General features: G+C 57.9%; 2 protein-coding genes across 2 annotated transcripts in view; one reads left to right on the top strand and one right to left on the bottom strand.

Moving 5' to 3' along the window:
* Positions 1–10,331, top strand: part of SERHL2 (serine hydrolase like 2) — a 22,800-nt gene extending 12,469 nt beyond the window's left edge. Inside the window, exons 9-12 of the mRNA XM_029955681.1 lie at positions 3,559–3,593; positions 7,517–7,599; positions 9,001–9,097; positions 9,915–10,331. Of these exons, the coding sequence (XP_029811541.1) occupies positions 3,559–3,593; positions 7,517–7,599; positions 9,001–9,097; positions 9,915–10,034 (335 nt within the window). The 3' untranslated portion in view covers positions 10,035–10,331. The remainder of the gene's footprint in view (positions 1–3,558; positions 3,594–7,516; positions 7,600–9,000; positions 9,098–9,914) is intronic.
* Positions 9,281–17,468, bottom strand: RRP7A (ribosomal RNA processing 7 homolog A). The gene is made up of 7 exons (XM_029955682.1): positions 17,379–17,468; positions 15,662–15,804; positions 13,549–13,674; positions 12,830–12,947; positions 12,368–12,465; positions 11,821–12,019; positions 9,281–10,675 (listed from the first exon to the last, which is right to left on the bottom strand). Exons 1-7 carry the CDS (start codon positions 17,449–17,451, stop codon positions 10,590–10,592), a joined length of 843 nt encoding a protein of 280 aa, XP_029811542.1. The 5' UTR covers positions 17,452–17,468; the 3' UTR covers positions 9,281–10,589.

Below are 17,468 nucleotides of genomic sequence, written 5' to 3'. Positions count from 1 at the left end.
GGTGTAGGGGCATCTTGGGTCCTAAAGGGGGGATGCTTGGGGGGCTCTAGACAGCCTCAGGATCCAGCTGTGATTAGAAGCCTAGAAGGTCCAACCCCCATCCTCTGGGAAGGGGAGAGGGGCTGGAGACTGAGTTTTATATATATAAATCATTCAGAGTTGAACCTTTCCTTTATCATGGTTTTCTTTTTAGCAAGAAGGAAGCTCTCACAGGGTTTTAACTGAAGGGTGGGGAGGTGGAGACCAACCGCCTGAACTTGACACTGGCTGCAGGGCAGGCCCCTGGTTCAGGCTGGGGTGAGGGTGGCCAGGGTAGGTGCTACTTGGCCGGCTCTTTGCTTTCTTGCCGCTGTTGGTTGGAGGTTTTGAAGGAGTCACTGGGACTTGGTTCCGCGGGGGATGCCTGAAAACTACACATTTCTTTGGGAAAATGCCAGGAGGGTTTCAAGCGAGGTTACCCCACTGGGTGCAGAGAGGGGACTGTCTGGTGGCTGGCCTGTGTGTCCCTGAGTCCAAAGGACATCTTCATCTTATTCCTGGGGGTTCTTAGACTCAGGGGCAAATATCCCCATATTGCAGAGAGTGGGCTAGCTTCTAGAAAACAGATGCAGAAGATAATTGTCTACCCAGTGACAGTTTTCCTTCCTTCCCATGCATACCGTTAAGGGGCGCCTGCCCTGGGGGGGGCACAGGAAGGCAGGGGGCGGGCTGGAGCAGTCACCACGTGGAGAAGGTCATTCTGGACAGCATGTGGGCTCAGGGGCAGGAAAAAGGAGGGTGAGCGGGAGGTAGGAGGTGGGAGGGGGACAGAGCGGAAGACCTCGTGGGCACACTGAGCAACAGTGGTGAAGGCGAAGGTGCTGAAGGTGGTGGTGGGGCCACTGAGAGGTAGTCCCCCCAGTGAGACATGGCAGAGCCCAGTTCTAGACCAATCTGGAAGGTGGGGGGAGGCCAAGTGGGGCCGGAGTCAGGAGCAGGGTCTGGAGGGGAGAGGGGAACCGTTTCCCTCCTGCGGAGCAGACACTGAGCGTGCAGGTGTTTCCCACAGTGACCGACTCTTCCCGCCGGATGTCCCGTGACTCACTTAGCTCAGTTCTGACACGGTCCACCCATGGGTGAAGGGCTCAGTCCCACGAGGCTGCCCTCACCTCAGATGCCAGGTGCAAGTCCAGGCTGCTGCCTGGGCTTCTGAACAACTGGCTAGAAATTTGGGGTTCCTTGCAACCACCCCTGAGGTGCGGTAACTTGCCAGAATGGCTTATAGAACTCAGAAAACCCATTTACTCCCTAGATTAGTTTGTTATAAAGGATACAACTGAGGAACGGCCAGATGGGAGGAATCCAGAAGGCAGGGCATGAGGGAAGGGGTGTGGAGCATCCGTGCCCCCCTCCCCCCGGGTGCACCACCCTCCCAGCACCACTGTGTTCACCAGCCTGGAAGCTCCCCGAACTCCCTCACTCAGGGATTTTCTATGGAGGTTTTGCCGTGTAGACATGATCCATCATATCTCAGTCTCCAGCCCCTCTCCCCTTCCCAGAGCATGGGGGTTGGACCTTCTAGGCTTCTAATCACAGCTGGATCCTGAGGCTGTCTAGAGCCCCCCAAGCATCCCCCCTTTAGGACCCAAGATGCCCCTACACCTAGGAGATTGGGAGGGATTCTGGAGCTCTGTGTCGGGACCTGGCCTCGAGGACCAAATATTAGAACAAAAGATGCTCCTGCGCCTTTATTACTTTGGAGATTACACAGGCTTTTGGAGCTCAGGCCAGGAGCCAGGGATGCAGACGAAAGTATCTGTTTCTTAATATATCACAACAACACAGTCTTTATTGGCTACAGCAGGAGATGGGTGTGGTGGGGCCGTCTAGGGTTCTGATAATATCTCCGGCATTCAAAAGTACTTTCTTATGAATTGTACGTTTCCCGCGACTTTTCAGGGATTCTAAAACTCTCAGAGGAGGCGTTGGCTTACAAGTCGCTGGCCTGGCCAACCCGAGGGGTCCCGGCAGGGCTGGTGCAGACCTCGCTCCTGGCAGGCCGACCGTCTCTCCTCCTTCCGGGCTGACCCTGGCCTCAACCCTCTCAGTTCCTTCCCAACGAAATGGGTTGTTGAGGGAGTTAAGATGTCAATGCAAAGCCCCGCTACGCAGCTGCTGGACCCCATGTGGTGGGATCCGCATCTGAGAAAAGCACCAAGCACCTTTTTCTCTCTTCCAAAAAAGCGAGGGCCCCTTGCTCTTGGATCTGCTCGTGGAACTCCTCTAAGGGGTATCTGTGCTGGCCTGCTGGTCTGAGAAAGACATTTAGGGCCCTCGAAAAGCTCACTGTCATGGGGAGGCTGACAGAAAAACAGCCAGGCTGTGGGCTGCCCGGGCCGGTTCAGGATCTAGATGTGCCCAGTGGAAGTGCGTCTTGGAACAGGAGGAGGATGTGGCCAAAGAGAAGAGAAGTCATGGCCCAGGGCAGAAAAAAGAGCTCCGCAGGGATCCCCAGGCACCTTGAAGGGGGACACCCCACCCTTAAGGTAACCCCCTTTTAAGGTTTTTTTTTTACATCCTCTGAGGAGCTGGAGCCCAGGCCTAGAGGAAGGAGGGGGGCAGCGAGCCCAGGTGGGGGCCCAGGGGTTGCCTGTGGTCCTGCACAAGTAGAGGGGGCTGGTAGTCTGCGCAGGGAGATCACGGCCGGAGCCGAAGGTGCCCAGAGGTCTCAGAGATGATCTACTAGTGCAACGACCAGAAAATCTTCCAATGACACGATCCTTCCATATGTTGAGTCACAAATGCCTGACTGACAACCTCCAACAGCAATGAATCGTCTATATTTGTCATCTAAAATTCTATGATCTCTAATTAGAGGGGGAAACCTGATAATTGTGGAAAAGAGCTCCCCTTAATGTTCCCATAATTGTCCTTGGAAAGCGATTTTGTATGCAAACATCAGTTTTCCAGCAGGGAGGCCTCCCGCCCCTCCCCTGGTCGGCCCCCCACCCAAGGACCCTTCCACCCGCGCTGATGGGGTTTACAAAGGGCTGGGCGCGGATGCCAACCTAGTCACCATTTAGGTTTTGTTTTTTACCTGAGTATTACTTTTATGAACCTACGACGAAGTCTGAAACACCCAGGGCTATAAAAAGCTGCGCGTGTCCCGCCGCGTCACCCCTTTCCCGTCCTTGCTGCTCAGCCCGCCCCCAGGATAACCGGCTTTTTAAGTGTCCTTCCAGTCCACCATCAGGCTGCGGCAGAGAACTGAGGCTCCGCCAGCAGGTGGGACACGGCGGGATGCGCCTCCCAACCCCGCCGACCGTCTTTTCTCTCTGACACGTGCTGGCACTGATGCTTGGCCACGGGTACTTCCTGGGGTTTCAAGACCACGCGACCACCCTAAGGTCCTCAGAGATGACAGCCACCCTCCACCGCCCTCTGGGTCCCAAGAGGACACCAGTGTGGGCTGAAGTAGTGCATCCTGGCTGGGAGGGCCCCGGACCCCCAGGGAAGCCACGCTGAGTCCTCACCCCAACAGGTGGCACTGAGGCCCCTCCCCTTGTGCTTCCCTTCCAGGTCTGGTGCTGAACCGAGACCGGAGGATCGCTTTGGTGAGTACTGCCGTCTCTTCTTCCTTCGTTATTGTGGTACAACATCGTTTTAATATCGTTCTAAAATCACCCGGAAGTGTCCAATTCAGTGGCGCTAAATACATTCGCAATGTTCTACCACCGTCATTGTCCCCCAGCTTTTCATCCTCCTCCAGAAAAACCCCGTACCCACGGAACACCAGTTGCCCACCCTCCCCCAGGCCCCGGTGGCCACCCTTCTGTTTCCTCTGTATGAACTTGGCTGTTCTAGGGACCTCATGTAAGTGGAATCAGGTAATATGTGGCCTCCTGTGTCCGGCGTATTTCACTTACTTTTTTCAAGGCTCATCCACGTTGTAGCAGGTGACAGAATTTCATTCCTTCTGTGACTAATATTCCGTTTGTCTGGGTCGATCCATTCATCCATCGATTGACACTTGGGTTGTTTCCCTTTACGCTGATTATGAATCATGCTGCTGTGAACATGGGTTGTGAATATGGGTTCGAGTCCTTGCTTTTGATTTTTTCGGATCCACACCTAGGAGTGGAATTGCTGGATCCCATGACAGTCCTGTGTTTAATTTTTTTTAATGCTTTTATTTATTTTTGAGAGAGTGAGACAGTGTGAGAAGGGAAGGGTCAGAGAGAGAGGGAGACACAGAATCCGAAGCAGGCTCCAGGCTCTGAGCTGTCAGCACAGAGCTTGACACGGGGCTTGAACCCACCAACCTTGAGATCATGACTTGAGCCAAAGTTGGACACTTAACTGACTGAGCCACCCAGGTGCCCCAACAGTCCTGTGTTTAACCTCTTTGTGACACCACCAACCTGTTTTGCGCATCGATGCCTGTCTTTGTTCCCACCAGCCACGTGCAAGTGTTCCAATTTCTGCACCTCCTGGCAGCGCTGGTTAATGTTTATAAAACATTTTAGCCGTCTTGGAGGGTGTGAGATGGTGCACAGCCTCTTTCGAATCATTGATCTCCTTGAGGCCAGGGCTGAGGTTAAGACGGATCCCCAGCAGGGCCGGCAGGGGTCAGGGCCACCGGGGTTTGCCCTGCACCTGGGGGAAGAGGAGGGACGCCGGCGGGAGGCGCTCACAATGCACTGGCCGCTCCTGGTCCTTCCAAGTGCCTCGCACGTGTGCTGTGTGCTCGCTGTGTGCTGGGGTAATCCTCACCGCCAGCCAGGAGGAGGGAGCTGTCGGCACCTGCATTTCAAGGGCCGGGAAACGAAGGCAGCCTGACGAGTTGCCAGGGTCAAGCAGCACCGTCGGCGGGGGCTTCACACCCACGGACGACTGAAAAACCATGACTGACACGCAGGTGCCCACAGAGCAAAACGTGAGCGTCAAGGCTACCATGGGCCACATCGAGGGCCGACCTGCAGCCCTATCTGTGTTTTCCGGACTATGAACGCAGACACCTACCTATTTTAGGGCTCTTTATTGTTGTTTAGGTTTTCACACGAATGGTTGCAAATGCTTCTGTGGATGGGGATTTTACTGAAAGGGCAGCGGGAGGTCAGGGAAGGCGCGAGGGCAGCGGGCGTGGCCAGAGGAGCTTCCTGGAGGAGGCGGGGCCAGAGTGGGCGGGACCAGAATGGGCGGGACCTACGTGAGTCAGAAGGGAAAGACAGAGGCTTGGGCTCTTGGCTCCGCGCCTGTGTTGAGATGGGGTTCCTGACGGGGAGTCTGAGCCCCAGAAGGGGAGAGAGGGGCGGCATAACACGAGGCTGGAGCTCACCTACGTGTCCTTCAACAATAGAACGTAAATTGTTACATATTCATACAACCGGAGCACAGGAATGAGAAAACCAACACACGTGCAGGGCAGAAGAAACCAGGAAGAAGAGCGCACTGTGTACGATTCCACTTACCTGCAGCTCAAAAATCGGCAAACTGATCTCTGGGGCTAGAGGTCTGAATGGTGACGCCCTTGGAGAATACCCCAGGAGGGAGCCTGCCGGGAGCCGGTGGCTTCCATCTGGGTCACGTGGAGCATATAATGTGAAGGGCCATCGTGAGCTGACACACATAGATCTGGGGACTCTGCCGGAAGGTACACTTGAATTACAAGAGAAACATGGAGGCGCCTGGGCAGCTTGGTTGGGAGACTTGATTTTGGTTTAAGCCACCGTTTCATGATTTGTGGATTTGAGCTCCATATCGGAGCCATGCGCTCACAGTGCGGAGCCTGCTTCGGATGCTCTGTCTCCCTCTCTCTGCTCCTCTCCACCTCACGTGCTCGCGCTCAAAAACAAAACAAAACAAAGTTTAAAAAAATTTACTAAAGAAAACTATATATTGGGAAGTGAAAGTGGGACTAGGGAAAGAAGAGGAGAAGGATGTAGGCACAGAGATGACACCCAGCAGCCTTGGCTCTTAAAGGCTTTCTTGGAGAAGTCTCCTATTGTGGCTTGGAAGGAACCCCAACCTTGCGTTGTGCTTTCACATCTGGAGACCTGTGCAGAGGAAGTATCCCTCGGTCGCTGCTTTGGGGACCACCATGTCACTGAGTCAAGGGCCTGACTGAGTCCACAAGCTGGAGAGCCCCAGTTCGGCCAGAGAAGCCTATGAACAAGATGAAGAGGCTGGGGGTGGGGGGACGGACACCTGAGCTGAGTCCTGGCGCCATCTCCCGTTCATGTCCTGCAACTTTAGCCCTTGTGATCCTGCGCTGCGACGTTGTCATATACCCGTCAGCACGGGTCCCCAGGAGCCGCTCTGTGGGCAGGAACCACCTTGGTGCTTGTTCTTAAGCTGGGCGCTCTGCTTGGAGGAGGGGCCATGCAGCACATCCGGGCCCTCGTAGACCTTAATTCATTGGGCCTTGAAGATGATCTGGGAACCTCTGTTTCTGGAATAACACCCAAGGTCATTTTCACCCATGGAGCAGGAAATGCCTGGGAAGTCGGTGCAGAGCAACGGCAACGCACTCTCATGGCTGTGACCCTGTGACCGGATAGCTGTGTGCGTGTACACGTGTGTGCCGCTTTCGTGAGAGGTCTGTATTCATCACAGCGATGGAGGAGCTCTGTGGCATTCGTCCACTCTCCACTCAGCACATTTGCCCAGTTCCTCCCCTGTCCTGCCTCGAGTTCTGGGACCGGGGCCGCACAGTCCGGGAAAGTAGAATGTGAGTCTCATGTAATTTCACGTGTTGCAGGAGCCATATTATGAGAGTGAAAAGAAACAGATGAAACCAAGTTTAATATTTTTTTTTAACTCCGTGTAACTAAGATGTCGGCGATATAAAAATTTGAGATTATGGGATGTTGTTTTCACGCCAGGTCTTTGAAATCCGTTGTGCGGTTTATACCGATGGTGCATCTCAGCTCGGATGAGCCCCATGTCGAGCACTCACAGCCACGTGTGGCTGATGGGGCCCTTACGGGACAGCACAGACCCGGACGCCTTCAGTGGTCACGAGACAGGGTGCTCCCGGCTACGTGGGAGGCCAGCGGGGGCGGTGGGGACACGGAGGGATGTTCCCTCTGCACCGTGGCTTAAGCAGGTTTCTTTCTCATGGAAATGGCTGGCGCGGGCACGTGGGCTGCTGCCGGGCCGGGCAGCACTGCAGGGCAGCCCATGGCTAGGGGAAGGGTTTTTGGGGAGAAGGGCCACAAAGTTTAGGCCCAGAAGCAGCCCTGCACTTAGGCACACAAGCACACCGGGGTGTAAGGGGATTTGGGAAATGTCGTCTGGCTGGGCACCTGTGACCCCAGAAGAGGGAGAACAAATTTAGGGCTGAAAACAGTCTCTGGCCTGCGGGGCTTAGAGAGGCCTCTGCTGAGATGATGTGTCTCGGCACTGGAGTTGGCCCTGGGGCAGATGGCCACAGTGGCCCCACAAGAGCCCTGCTGCCCACAAGAGCGATGGGCTGTGTGCCCACAGCAGTGCCCGCTAACCTGTGGCAGAGTTCCCTGTGCCTTTGTCTCCGCAGCCAGAGCACAGCATCGACTTCCTCAGCAGGGAGCTGTTCGTGCACTCCATCCAGAGGCTGCAGGCCCGCGTCCTGCTCATCAAGTAAGTCCGAGCCAGGTGCCCAAGAAGTGGTCTCCCAGTGTGAGACCTGGCCGTCATTTGTCAGGGGTAGCCGTCCCCGCTGCCCCGGCCGCTGGGGCGTGGGAGGCAAGGCGATGGGAGGCCTTGGGCAGCGGAGGATGGAGCCGACTGCACCCCACCTTCCAACAGCCGTGTGCGGGGGGCACCCCCAAGCGAGGCAGGGGCCCCTCACCCCACCAAATTCTCCAGCCCCCCCTCCCCCCGTCTATGCTGCTTGGCTGCCCCCCCTGCTCCGCCCCTTCCGGCGCCCAGCCAGCAGCAGGCCCCATAGCACAGTTAACATCCTTCAGTGTGGCCTGGAGACTGCCCTGGGCCTGGACTGTGCCAGGCCTGAGGCGGGAACTGTGACTTCTGGGGACACGTGTGTCTCTGGAGCTGAGCACAGGGGTTTAGGAAGCATGGCCACGAGATGCAAATCCAAACCACAGGCAGATGCACTGCACATCCCCATGAGGATGGCCAGACTAAGTGAGACAACCAGAGCTGTGGAGGACGCGGGGAAAGCAGAACCAGCACGATGGGCGGGTGGGGGCGGCTGTAGCGTGGAGCGGCCACTTGGAAAGCAGTCTGGCGGTTCCTCAAGCCATTGAGCTACCACGGGGCCCAGCAGTCACACCCCCTAAGCATGCATGGGCCCAACACAAGACCACACGACTGCCGTCCGTGATGGGTCTCGGTGGCAGTGTCCCAACAGCCCACAGTCAGTCAGCAGTGGTACAGCCGCACGGCGGGCTGCGTCCCGCCTCAGCGAAGAACAAACTCGCACCGGCTACACGGGCGAGCCTGGGGAACATTCTGTAAAGCAGAGTCAGCCACACAGACCCACGTATGATTCGGTTCGCATGCAAGTCGAGAGAGGAAAGTCTACAGAGTGGATTAGAGGTTCCAGAAGACTGGGCAGTGTGTATGTGTTGTGTGTGTGTACTACGGGTTTGGGATGTTTGTTCTGAGACTACGAAAATGTCTTAAATTTAACTGTCGTGCTGATGGCACAACTCCAGTTCTCTAAGTAACATGGAATGGTGCATGTTAAATGGGTGAGATCATCTCAGTAAAGGTGTCCGGAGAGAAAAACATCGACTCAGGAGCCCGTCACATCCTGGCTCTGCCATTCAGAGGCTGTGGCCACAGGCAGGCCCTGCGACCCGGTGGGCGGAGTCCCTCCCAGAGCACTGGGCTCGCCTTGGCCACAGCGAGCGCGGAGTGTGAGCAGGTGTCCAGTGCCTCAACCGTGATTTACATCTCGGCTCCACGGGAAAACCGGAGGCCCCAGCCTGTCTGCTCTCAGCCTGGAGCCCAGGGCAGGGGGAAGCACCGCAAGGCGGCCCCAAGGTGAACCCTGATTTTTCTTTCACTTTCTAGAGCAACGCAAGGGTTTTATAATGTGAGAAGAGTGTACGACACGGACAAGGAGTTCATCCTTTTCGTGAAGGACACAATGCAATCTGTCCTAAAAGAGGTAGGTGTCCGCAGCTCAGCCAGGCGGGGGCCAGCAGGGTCCTCACCCATTTCAGGGTCTTCATGCAGACCTCTGGTCTGGCCCCAGGTCTAACGGGGGACTGCCAGGAGCCACCAGGCCTCATTCCCCCCATGGCCAGCCCCCGGAGCCCTGGGGCCACATGTAACTCAGCACGGGAAACAATTAATTGGTAGCATCTCCCAGTTTTATTGTCCTCACATATCCTGCAGGCCAAGGCCAACTTGGCCAGAGGCCATCCCACAATTTCTAGGGTGAGCGGATGACCAGGGACATCAGTACAGGTGAGGGTGTGTCTCCCGGCTGGGGGTTGGGGCCCGCCCTGTGTCCCTGGGTGCGCCTAGCACTTTACAACCTTCTCCTGTTACAAAGCGCTGACCCTGGGGACTCTGCTGACATCTTGGCAGCGTTGCCGAAGTGGCTGGCGGGTCAGCGGGCAGTGCCTTCCTGTCTCCCAAGGAGCGTCAAGTCTGAAAGGCTGCACGTTGTTCGAGCCGGCCGGCCGCGAGCAGCGGAATGAGCAGCACCCCAGGCCCCTCCCCAGCCTAGCTACAACCTCACAACTCAGAACGGCCCACTGGGGCGTGGACACTTGGCCCCCTGAAACAGGGCTTCCTTGCTGGCTCTGAGCCAGGCCCTGACACGCAGAGGGTGCCCATGCAGCTGTGGGTCAGTCACTGCCCCCAGGTTCACTGTGCGGGAGCCTTCAGAACCATCGGGAGGCAGCAGGCCTGGGAAGCGGGGCCCCGAGAGCCCCTGCATCCGGGCCTCACCTCAGCACACATCTCTCCCTCTCTAGAGGTTCCAGATGGTAGAAGTCGTGGGCAATCACTACATGCACCTGAACCAACCCCAGCACGTGGCCGGGGTCATCGGCTCCTTCTTGAAGAGCAGTGAGAGCCCCCCGAGCCAGCTGTAGCCTGGGCCCGGGGCCTCGGAGACCTGGCTCCCATCACTCGCCATGTTGTCTCCCAGCTCCTGGGCACCCCCCCACCCCCACCCCCGCCGGGCCAGGAGCGGTGGGGACCAGCCTCGCTGGTCTTGAAGACCGTCACATGCTGAGGCAGAGGCTCCTGGGGCGGGGTTTGGAGGGATGGGGCCAAGATTCTGACGTGTGGCATGTGACCTCAAGGGGGAGCCGCTGACAGTCTGGGGCGGGGGGAGCGGCCAGGCTGCCGCCCAGCTGGATGAAAAAAAACATCCTTGTGTTCTCACAGCTGCTGACGCTCTCTCACTGCCAGCGGGGGCCCTTCAGCGGGGCAAGGGGGGAACACAGCAGACACTGTGACACTGTGCCTGAGAGGCGAGTCCAGGGCCGGGCCGGTGTGGACCTGACGAGCCCTCACGCCGGGCAGGCGCCGCCAGCACCGGGACCCGGGCAGTCTAGGACCAGCGTTCCGGACCTTTGTGTCCTCACCAGCCGAGCGCCTCACCCTTCTCTGCCTGCTCCGTGGGGCCCTCGGGCCAGCTCGGCTCAGTAGGGACGGAATTTGCGCTGGGCCCGCATCAGTTCAATCCTCTGCTTGTCCTCCTCAAACTTCTTGCGCAGCTGGGCGAGATCTGGGCCGGGGAGCACGGGGGAGACGGGGCCACGTCAGCACGGCCCCTGTAGGGGGCTGTGCCGCGCGGCCCCCAACCCCGCGGGCCTCTGCACCGGGAGAGACGGCCTAGCCCGCAGACCCAGTCAGAGGGAGAAGCTCAGGCCGGTGCAGCTCGCCTGAGGTTTCCGGGGGACCGTCCAGTGACAGAAAATGCACAGAGAAAGCAAGGCAGCTGCTCCCTTGCCACCCCCACCCCACATGCCCAAGGTGGCAGGTGGCTCTGAGGGTGTCGGGAGCCCCAGGACACCCCTCCAAAGCCCTCCCCACTGCAGCAGTCAGCCTGGGGACAAGGTCCGGAAGTAAAGGGACTCCTCCCTGAGGGTGCCATAGAATCCAGATGGTGGCCCTGGTCCCCAGGTGACCAGCCAAGAGGCGCCTGGAGGGAGGGCTGGTGGTGGCCTGCTGTCAGTGAGTCTAGAGAGAAGAGCAGGAGCGAAGGTGCCAGAGAAAGAAGGCAGAGCGGGGAGGGGGAGGGAGGGCAGCAGTGAGGCCAGGAAGGGCATGGAGTGCTGGGTGCCAGGTCACCACCTGCTGCAGAGCCTGTCCCTTGCTGAGGCCAAGGTCAAGGCCAGTACCCTCTCCCCCTGGCCTCGGGGAAGCTGCCCTGTAAGCAGGGGAATTGGGGGTGGAGGCAGCAAGCTCAGCTTCAGCAGGGCCGTGAGTTGGCCACAGGCCATTGTTCACCCCAACACTCTCCTTGTGGGGGCGCCGCCCCACCCCACCCCCACACGCAGTGCTCTCTCTCTCTCTCTCTCTCTCACACACACATACACACTGCTCACTCGGGACACTCTCCCACTCACATCCGGCAGCAGCCCCCTCTCTGCACCCAGTGAGGTCCACCCTCTGCCTTGCGGCCCTGTGCTGGGGGCTGACCGGTTCTGGCCCCAACTGCTGCGGGCTCTGCGGCTCTAAACAACCCAGGGGCCACCAGGGGACGGCCACTGCAGGGGGGTGCCGCGGGCTGGGGCCCCACCTCCAGAGCCTATTGGGAAGACTGGGCCCGAGGACACCCCCACCCCGCACCCAGGGCTGGCTGTGGTGGCCTCGGGCCAGGGCCCCAAGGGACCCAGGTGAAGCGCAGGGGCCCGGGGCGCTCCTTACGCTCCATTTTGGTCTCTCGGTGCTGCCACGCGTAGAAGTTGAGCAGCTCCTTGCGGGCGCGTTTCCGTCTCTCCCTCTCCAGCACCCGCAGGCTGGCCGCCTCTGTCCGGGGCAGCACGGGCCGCCGGCCCCGGCGGGTCACCTTCACCCAGCCCTCCTCGTCCGGAATCCCTTCCTCCTCCTTAGCCTTAGCCTCCTCCTGCAAGGGACAGGCCCTGTGATGGGCAGGCGCCTGGGACCCGCCTTCCTCTCGGGGCTCCCTCCCTCCTGCACCCGGGACCTCCCATAGCTAAGTGTGGGGGGTGGGGGAGCACAGGGGCGCTGACCGCCTCCTCCCTCAGACTGTCTGTTGCCTACAGACCACTTGGAGATGTCACCCAGCTAGGCGACCCGGGACTCAGCGGGGGCAAAGGGAGCCTGGACTCCCCACAGGGACCAGGCCAGGCTGCCACCACCCCTCCCCCTCGGAGCCACACCACAACACCCATGATGCCGCGGTCCCCGCGGCCACACAGATGCCGCACAGCCGCCCCTCCGGAAGCCCCACCTCTGCTATCCTCTTGTCATACGCCTCCATGAACGTGTCCACTTCGGCCCTCAAGGCCTCAGGGTCTGGCACTGAGTCAGCGTAGCTGCTGATCCAGTCTGAGGGAGAAAGGAGGGAGGGAAGGGGGAGTTCTCAGGCCTGAACCCTCGGGGCCATCAGGATCCTCTTTTATTTTTTAAGTGGGGCTTGACCTCACGACACTGAGAACAAGACCTGAGCTGAGACCAAGAGCTGGATGTTTAACCAGCTGAGGCCCCCAGGCGCCCCCCCCCCCCCAAGTCAGGATCTTACACAGGCCACGAGGCTGGTGACTTGTGGCCCAAGCTTCAGGTGCTAAGAGTCTAGTGGTGGCAAGCTGGGCCCTCCCCTGGGCCCACCCTGAGAGCCAGGCCCAGCCCCCACAGCGCCTCCCCGCCAACCCAGGGCCCGGGAAGGAGGTGGCGACACCACCTCAGTACTGACTGTGAATGCCGCTCTTCACAGGGTGACTGTCGGTCGAGACCAGCAAAGGGCCCTTCAGGGCTAAGGCGGCCGACACCCCGCCTGGCTTCTGGAACACCACGTAGGCTACCTGGAAGCCCTGAGGGGAGGAGCGAGGTCAGAATGCCAGGACCTTCCCGGCCTCCCGGCAAGCCGGCACCAGGCACAAGGGCTGCCACTTGCCCTTAGCCGACTTGTCGCTGGACCAAGGGACAAGTGCTGGACTGTTCCTGACCCCTGCAGATAAGCAGGAAGTGGCCTGTGGTCCTGGGGAGGGACGGCCACGCTCCTGGTTTTCCCACCTGTGCTAGAAGTGACCGGGCCAGGTGACACGCTGGGGACCTCCCTCCCGGTTATGGGGGGGGCGCCTTGCACCAGGATGGACACCAGTTCCCGCGAGGAAACGAGCAGGCCGTGGGGCCCAAGGAGGAAGGGACTCCGGCAGGGGGAGCAGGAGAGCTCAGAGGCGCCTCCCCCAGGGCGACAGGAAGAGCAGGGCGAGCAGCTCAGGGATGGGGCAGATGCGGGGACAGGAGCGGGGCACCGTCTGCCCAGGAGGCGTCCTCAACCGCTAGCCCCATGGGGACCGCTCGGCCACCCTACTGTCACCACCCCCCCCCCACTGCCCCGCACACCCTGCGGACTTGGTCCCAGCCCCATCCCGCGCCCCACGCGAGCAGACTGCAGAATGGGTCGCCTACCGGAACGGGTGTGGGGTCAAAAAATTTGGACTTTGGCTCCTTGGGGCGGTCAGCAAGGTCTGGCTTCTCCTGTAACTCCACAGACTGGACGAGGCCGCAGGGGGAGAGGAGGCGGGCCAGGCTCTCCTGTTGAGGCAGGGTGGGGAAAGCACAGCATGAGAGGCGGCAGGGGCTCCAGGAGGCACTGCTGGGGGGGGGTGGTCCCCAAAGTCCATGTCTGCCCCACCAGGGGGCACGCACACAGGCCCGGGAAAGCCACACCCCGTCGGCACAGTCCCAATCCTGCCTCCCACGGCCCAAGACATCAACCTTGTCAATTTGTACGTTCAAAACCCTTGAGCAGAAAACCACACCCACACTGCCATCGGCCAGGGGACATGGAAGGGAGGAGGCAGAGTGCGACACAGCATCCAGGCATGAGCTTTCTGGCTTTATGACAGGGCTTTGCTGGAAGCAAAGATTGTCCCTGAAAGGGATTTCTCACTTTGAAAAGCCACCTAGCTGGAAGATCAGTCCTTCCCTACCAATGTCGCTGGGTGAGTGACCCCCAAAGCAGGATCGGGGTCTATTTCAAGAATAGGCGGGGACGTTTGGAAGTTCTTTGGAATATTCTGATTTTAGGAGACAACCAACTAACTTTTTCTCCCTCCAGCAGCCATTTAAAACCAGAGTTAAATCAATGTTGTTGCTGCTGGACTCAGGCTGGCAGTGACCCTTATGGGGGAAGGGCATGAAGGAATCTCTTGGGCGCCGGTCGTGTTCTGGGTGCTGAGTCCATGGGTGTGTTCCGTTTGTGAAATGCAGCGAGCTGTACGCTACAGACCCGGCCCTCCTCCGTTTACACAATACACTTCAGGAAAAGACCAAAAAATGACACCCTTTCTTCTGATTCTCTCTCTAGAACAATCTTTTAGAAACTAGGATTTCTTTTTTGAGTCACAATTCATCTAAAATCCAGCAACTCTCTTGGTTTCTCCTCTGTAAACTTACGTAATGCAACACTTCACTGTTTTTGTGAAAGAAAGCTAATGTCTGGATAGATTGAAAGGTAATGTTATCTTCTTATATTTTTTCCTATGGAGACAGATCACTTTTATAATCAGGGAAAAACATGTAATCCAAAGAATTCTGGGTAGTAACAAAAAGCTTTGAGCTCCTCAGAACCATAATTTTTTAAAGTTTATTTGTTTATTTGGGGGGCAAGGGGCAGAAAGAGCTAGAGATAGAGAATCACAAGCAGGCTCCGCACGGCCAGTGTGGAGCCTGATGTAGGGCTTGAACCCATGAACCACGAATTCATGACCTGAGCTGAAATTTAGAGTCAGAAGCTTAACAGACTGAGCCATTCAGGCGGCCTTTAAAACACAGCTTTAAAAAGCCATTTCTAGGGGCGCCTGGGTGGCTCCGACTTCGGCTCAGGTCAGATCTCATGTTCGTGGGTTCAAGCCCTGCGTCGGGCTCTGTGCTAACAGCTAGCTCAGAACCTGGAGCCTGTTTCCGGTTCTGTGTCTCCTTCTCTCTCTGTGCCTCCCCCTCTCATGCTCTGTCTCTCTCTGTATCAAAAATAAATAAAACGTTAAAAAAAAGTTTTTTTTAAAATAAATAAAAAGCCATTTCTAGGGCACCTGGCTGGCTCAGGCCGTAGAGTGTGTGACTCTTAATCTCGGGGTGTGTTTTTAAGACCCGTGTTGGGTATAGAGATTACTTAAAAAAAATTTTTTTAAAGCCATTTCCTGGGGCATCTGGGTGGCTCAGTCAGTTGAGCATCCGGCTTCGGCTCAGGTCATGATCCCACGTTCGTGGGTTTGAGCCCCGCATCAGGCTCTGTGCTGACAGTTTAGAGCCTGGAGCCTGTCTTCCGATTCTGTATCCCCCTCTCTCTCTGACCCTCCCTTGCTCATGCTTGTCTCTCTTTCTCTCTCAAAAATAAATAAAACATTAAAAAATAAAATAAAAGCCATTTCCTATCGAGAGACAGAGGCAGGCCTCTAGATGGTCCCCGCTGGGGCTTCAGTTAGACGCTTCCATCTCACCACTAAGGACTCAGCGGAGGCCAGTGGGAGCCCAGCCGGGCCTGGAACTCCTGGCCAGCCCTACAGACACCTCCACTCACCTGTGTGCAGTACGGAGGCACATTGAGGATAAAAAGGGTCCGCTTCTGAGGCCAGGAAGACTTGGTGCCTTCTCGAACTCTGTGCTCTCTCACATAGAGGTAGTGAGAAGCCCGCTGCTTCTCCGAGAACTTGATCGGGATGGCTGGATGGGAAGTGGGGCGGGGTGGATGGAGTGAAAGTCAAGCCCAGGCTGTCCCTTTTCGAGTCCTGTCTGTCTGTGCATTCCATCATTGAGCCCTTTTCCTGGGCAAGGCCTGTGCAGCGTACTGTGCGGGCTAAGAAAGGGAAGGAACAGGGAAGCTGCCCAGCACGGGCTCCCAAGCTGCTGGGGGAGAGAATGTACCCGGGCAGTTATGACAGGTGAGGAGCGACAGGAGCGGGGAGTCCAAGCCCTGCTGCTCTTGGGGTCAACACCAACATCCCGACGATGGCTGGAGGCCTTGTCAGACCCTGACCACCTTCCGCCTCTTTTCACCCCCACGTCCCCCAACCGCTGGGTGGGCCCGCCACTCTGCCTTCTCCCTCTTCCTCCAGGAAGCCAGGCCTGGCCTGTGCCCACGCATTTCCCTTTACCTGAAACATCAACCTCCTCCCTCCGCCCATTCTTCCAGTTTTCTTTTTACGTTTATTTACTTACTGTTAAGATTTTGAAGAATGTTTATTTATTCTTGAGAGAGAAAGAAAGGACGGGGGAGGGGCGGGGTGGGGGGCAGAGGATGCGAAGCAGGCTCTGTGTTGACAGCACAGAGCCCAGTGCGGGGATCGAACTTACAAACTGTGAGATCATGACCTGAGCTTAGGTCAGATACTAACCGCCTGAGCCCCCCAGGCATCCCTATCCTTCAGGCTTTCACTTCCTCGGAGAGCCTTTATGCCAAGTTAGATCCACCTGCTCTGTGCCCTGCCAACCCCTCTCATGGTGTCTAAGCCTCTATCTGTGTGATCATCTGGATAGTCAGTGACATTCCCAAAATGCTAGGGACTGTTTTCTGGTTTTCTCCCCACCTTCTTCAGAGCACAGTGGGGGCACGGTGGGAAAACACTGCAGGGTGGTTGGGTGGCAGAGGCCTTTAGACGGGCCATCAAGAACGGCCTCTTTGGGGAGCTAGCATTAAAGCCGCCAGGGGCACCTGTGTGAGGAGGAGGGCACAAAAACCCTGAGGGAGTAAGGCCTTTGTCGCCTCGGAGGAACAGAGCTTTAGGTCCCCCGAGCCAGAACATGGGGCGGCCACACAAGTCAATGGTAAGAAGTCTGGATTTTGTTTTAGGTGCCAACTCCTAAAACCACTGGAGGGAGTTCTGTGGGTACGGAGGTACAAGGAAGCGTGTGAGGCAAAATCTGATTTAACATTCTGGCTCCCGGGGGAACGGAAGGCACGAGCAAGAACTGAAGCATGAGAGCCGATCAGGAGGGCACAGCCGGGTGAGGGCTGATACGGGCCAGACGAGGACTTGCAAAGAGATGGTAAGAAGTGGATGGGCTCACCTGCGGGGGGCAGGGGGGCGGGGTGTGGAGACGGACACGGGTTCGTCCTGGGTAACAGTGTGGACATGGGTTTATCTAAGGAAGCGTTACTAACGGACCTCGGGGCCTCCAGGACTCACACCCAACAGCGCGGCCGCTCCCGGGGTCCCTTTGCCACCGCCGCGGCCAGAGCCACCTCCCGAGCCACCTCCCGGAGGAGCCTGGCCGTCCCTGGACCCGCAGCTCCTCACCTGAGTACCCGGGCGGGCTCGGGATCCCCTGCTCGGAGTCCTGCGCCGCACGCTTCCTACCGCGCGCCACCATCTTGCCAACCGGAAGCC

The sequence above is a fragment of the Suricata suricatta genome, chromosome 10, assembly GCF_006229205.1.
Source record: "Suricata suricatta isolate VVHF042 chromosome 10, meerkat_22Aug2017_6uvM2_HiC, whole genome shotgun sequence".
In the NCBI taxonomy this organism is placed as follows: Eukaryota; Metazoa; Chordata; class Mammalia; order Carnivora; family Herpestidae; genus Suricata; species Suricata suricatta.
The sequence above is the reverse complement of the archived record's forward strand: the minus strand, read 5'-3'. Positions and strand labels throughout refer to the sequence as shown.

What these genes read in the sequence shown, in the direction of transcription:
- RRP7A (XM_029955682.1), bottom strand. Translation starts at nt 17,451, where the DNA reads ATGGTGGCGCGCGGTAGGAAGCGTGCGGCGCAGGACTCCGAGCAGGGG. An exon ending in TGCCTCCGTACTGCACACAG is followed by an intron (nt 13,675 to 15,661) that starts GTGAGTGGAGGT and finishes CTGCCTCAACAG; the next exon opens with GAGAGCCTGGCCCGCCTCCT. An exon ending in TTGACCCCACACCCGTTCCG is followed by an intron (nt 12,948 to 13,548) that starts GTAGGCGACCCA and finishes TCCTCCCCTCAG; the next exon opens with GGCTTCCAGGTAGCCTACGT.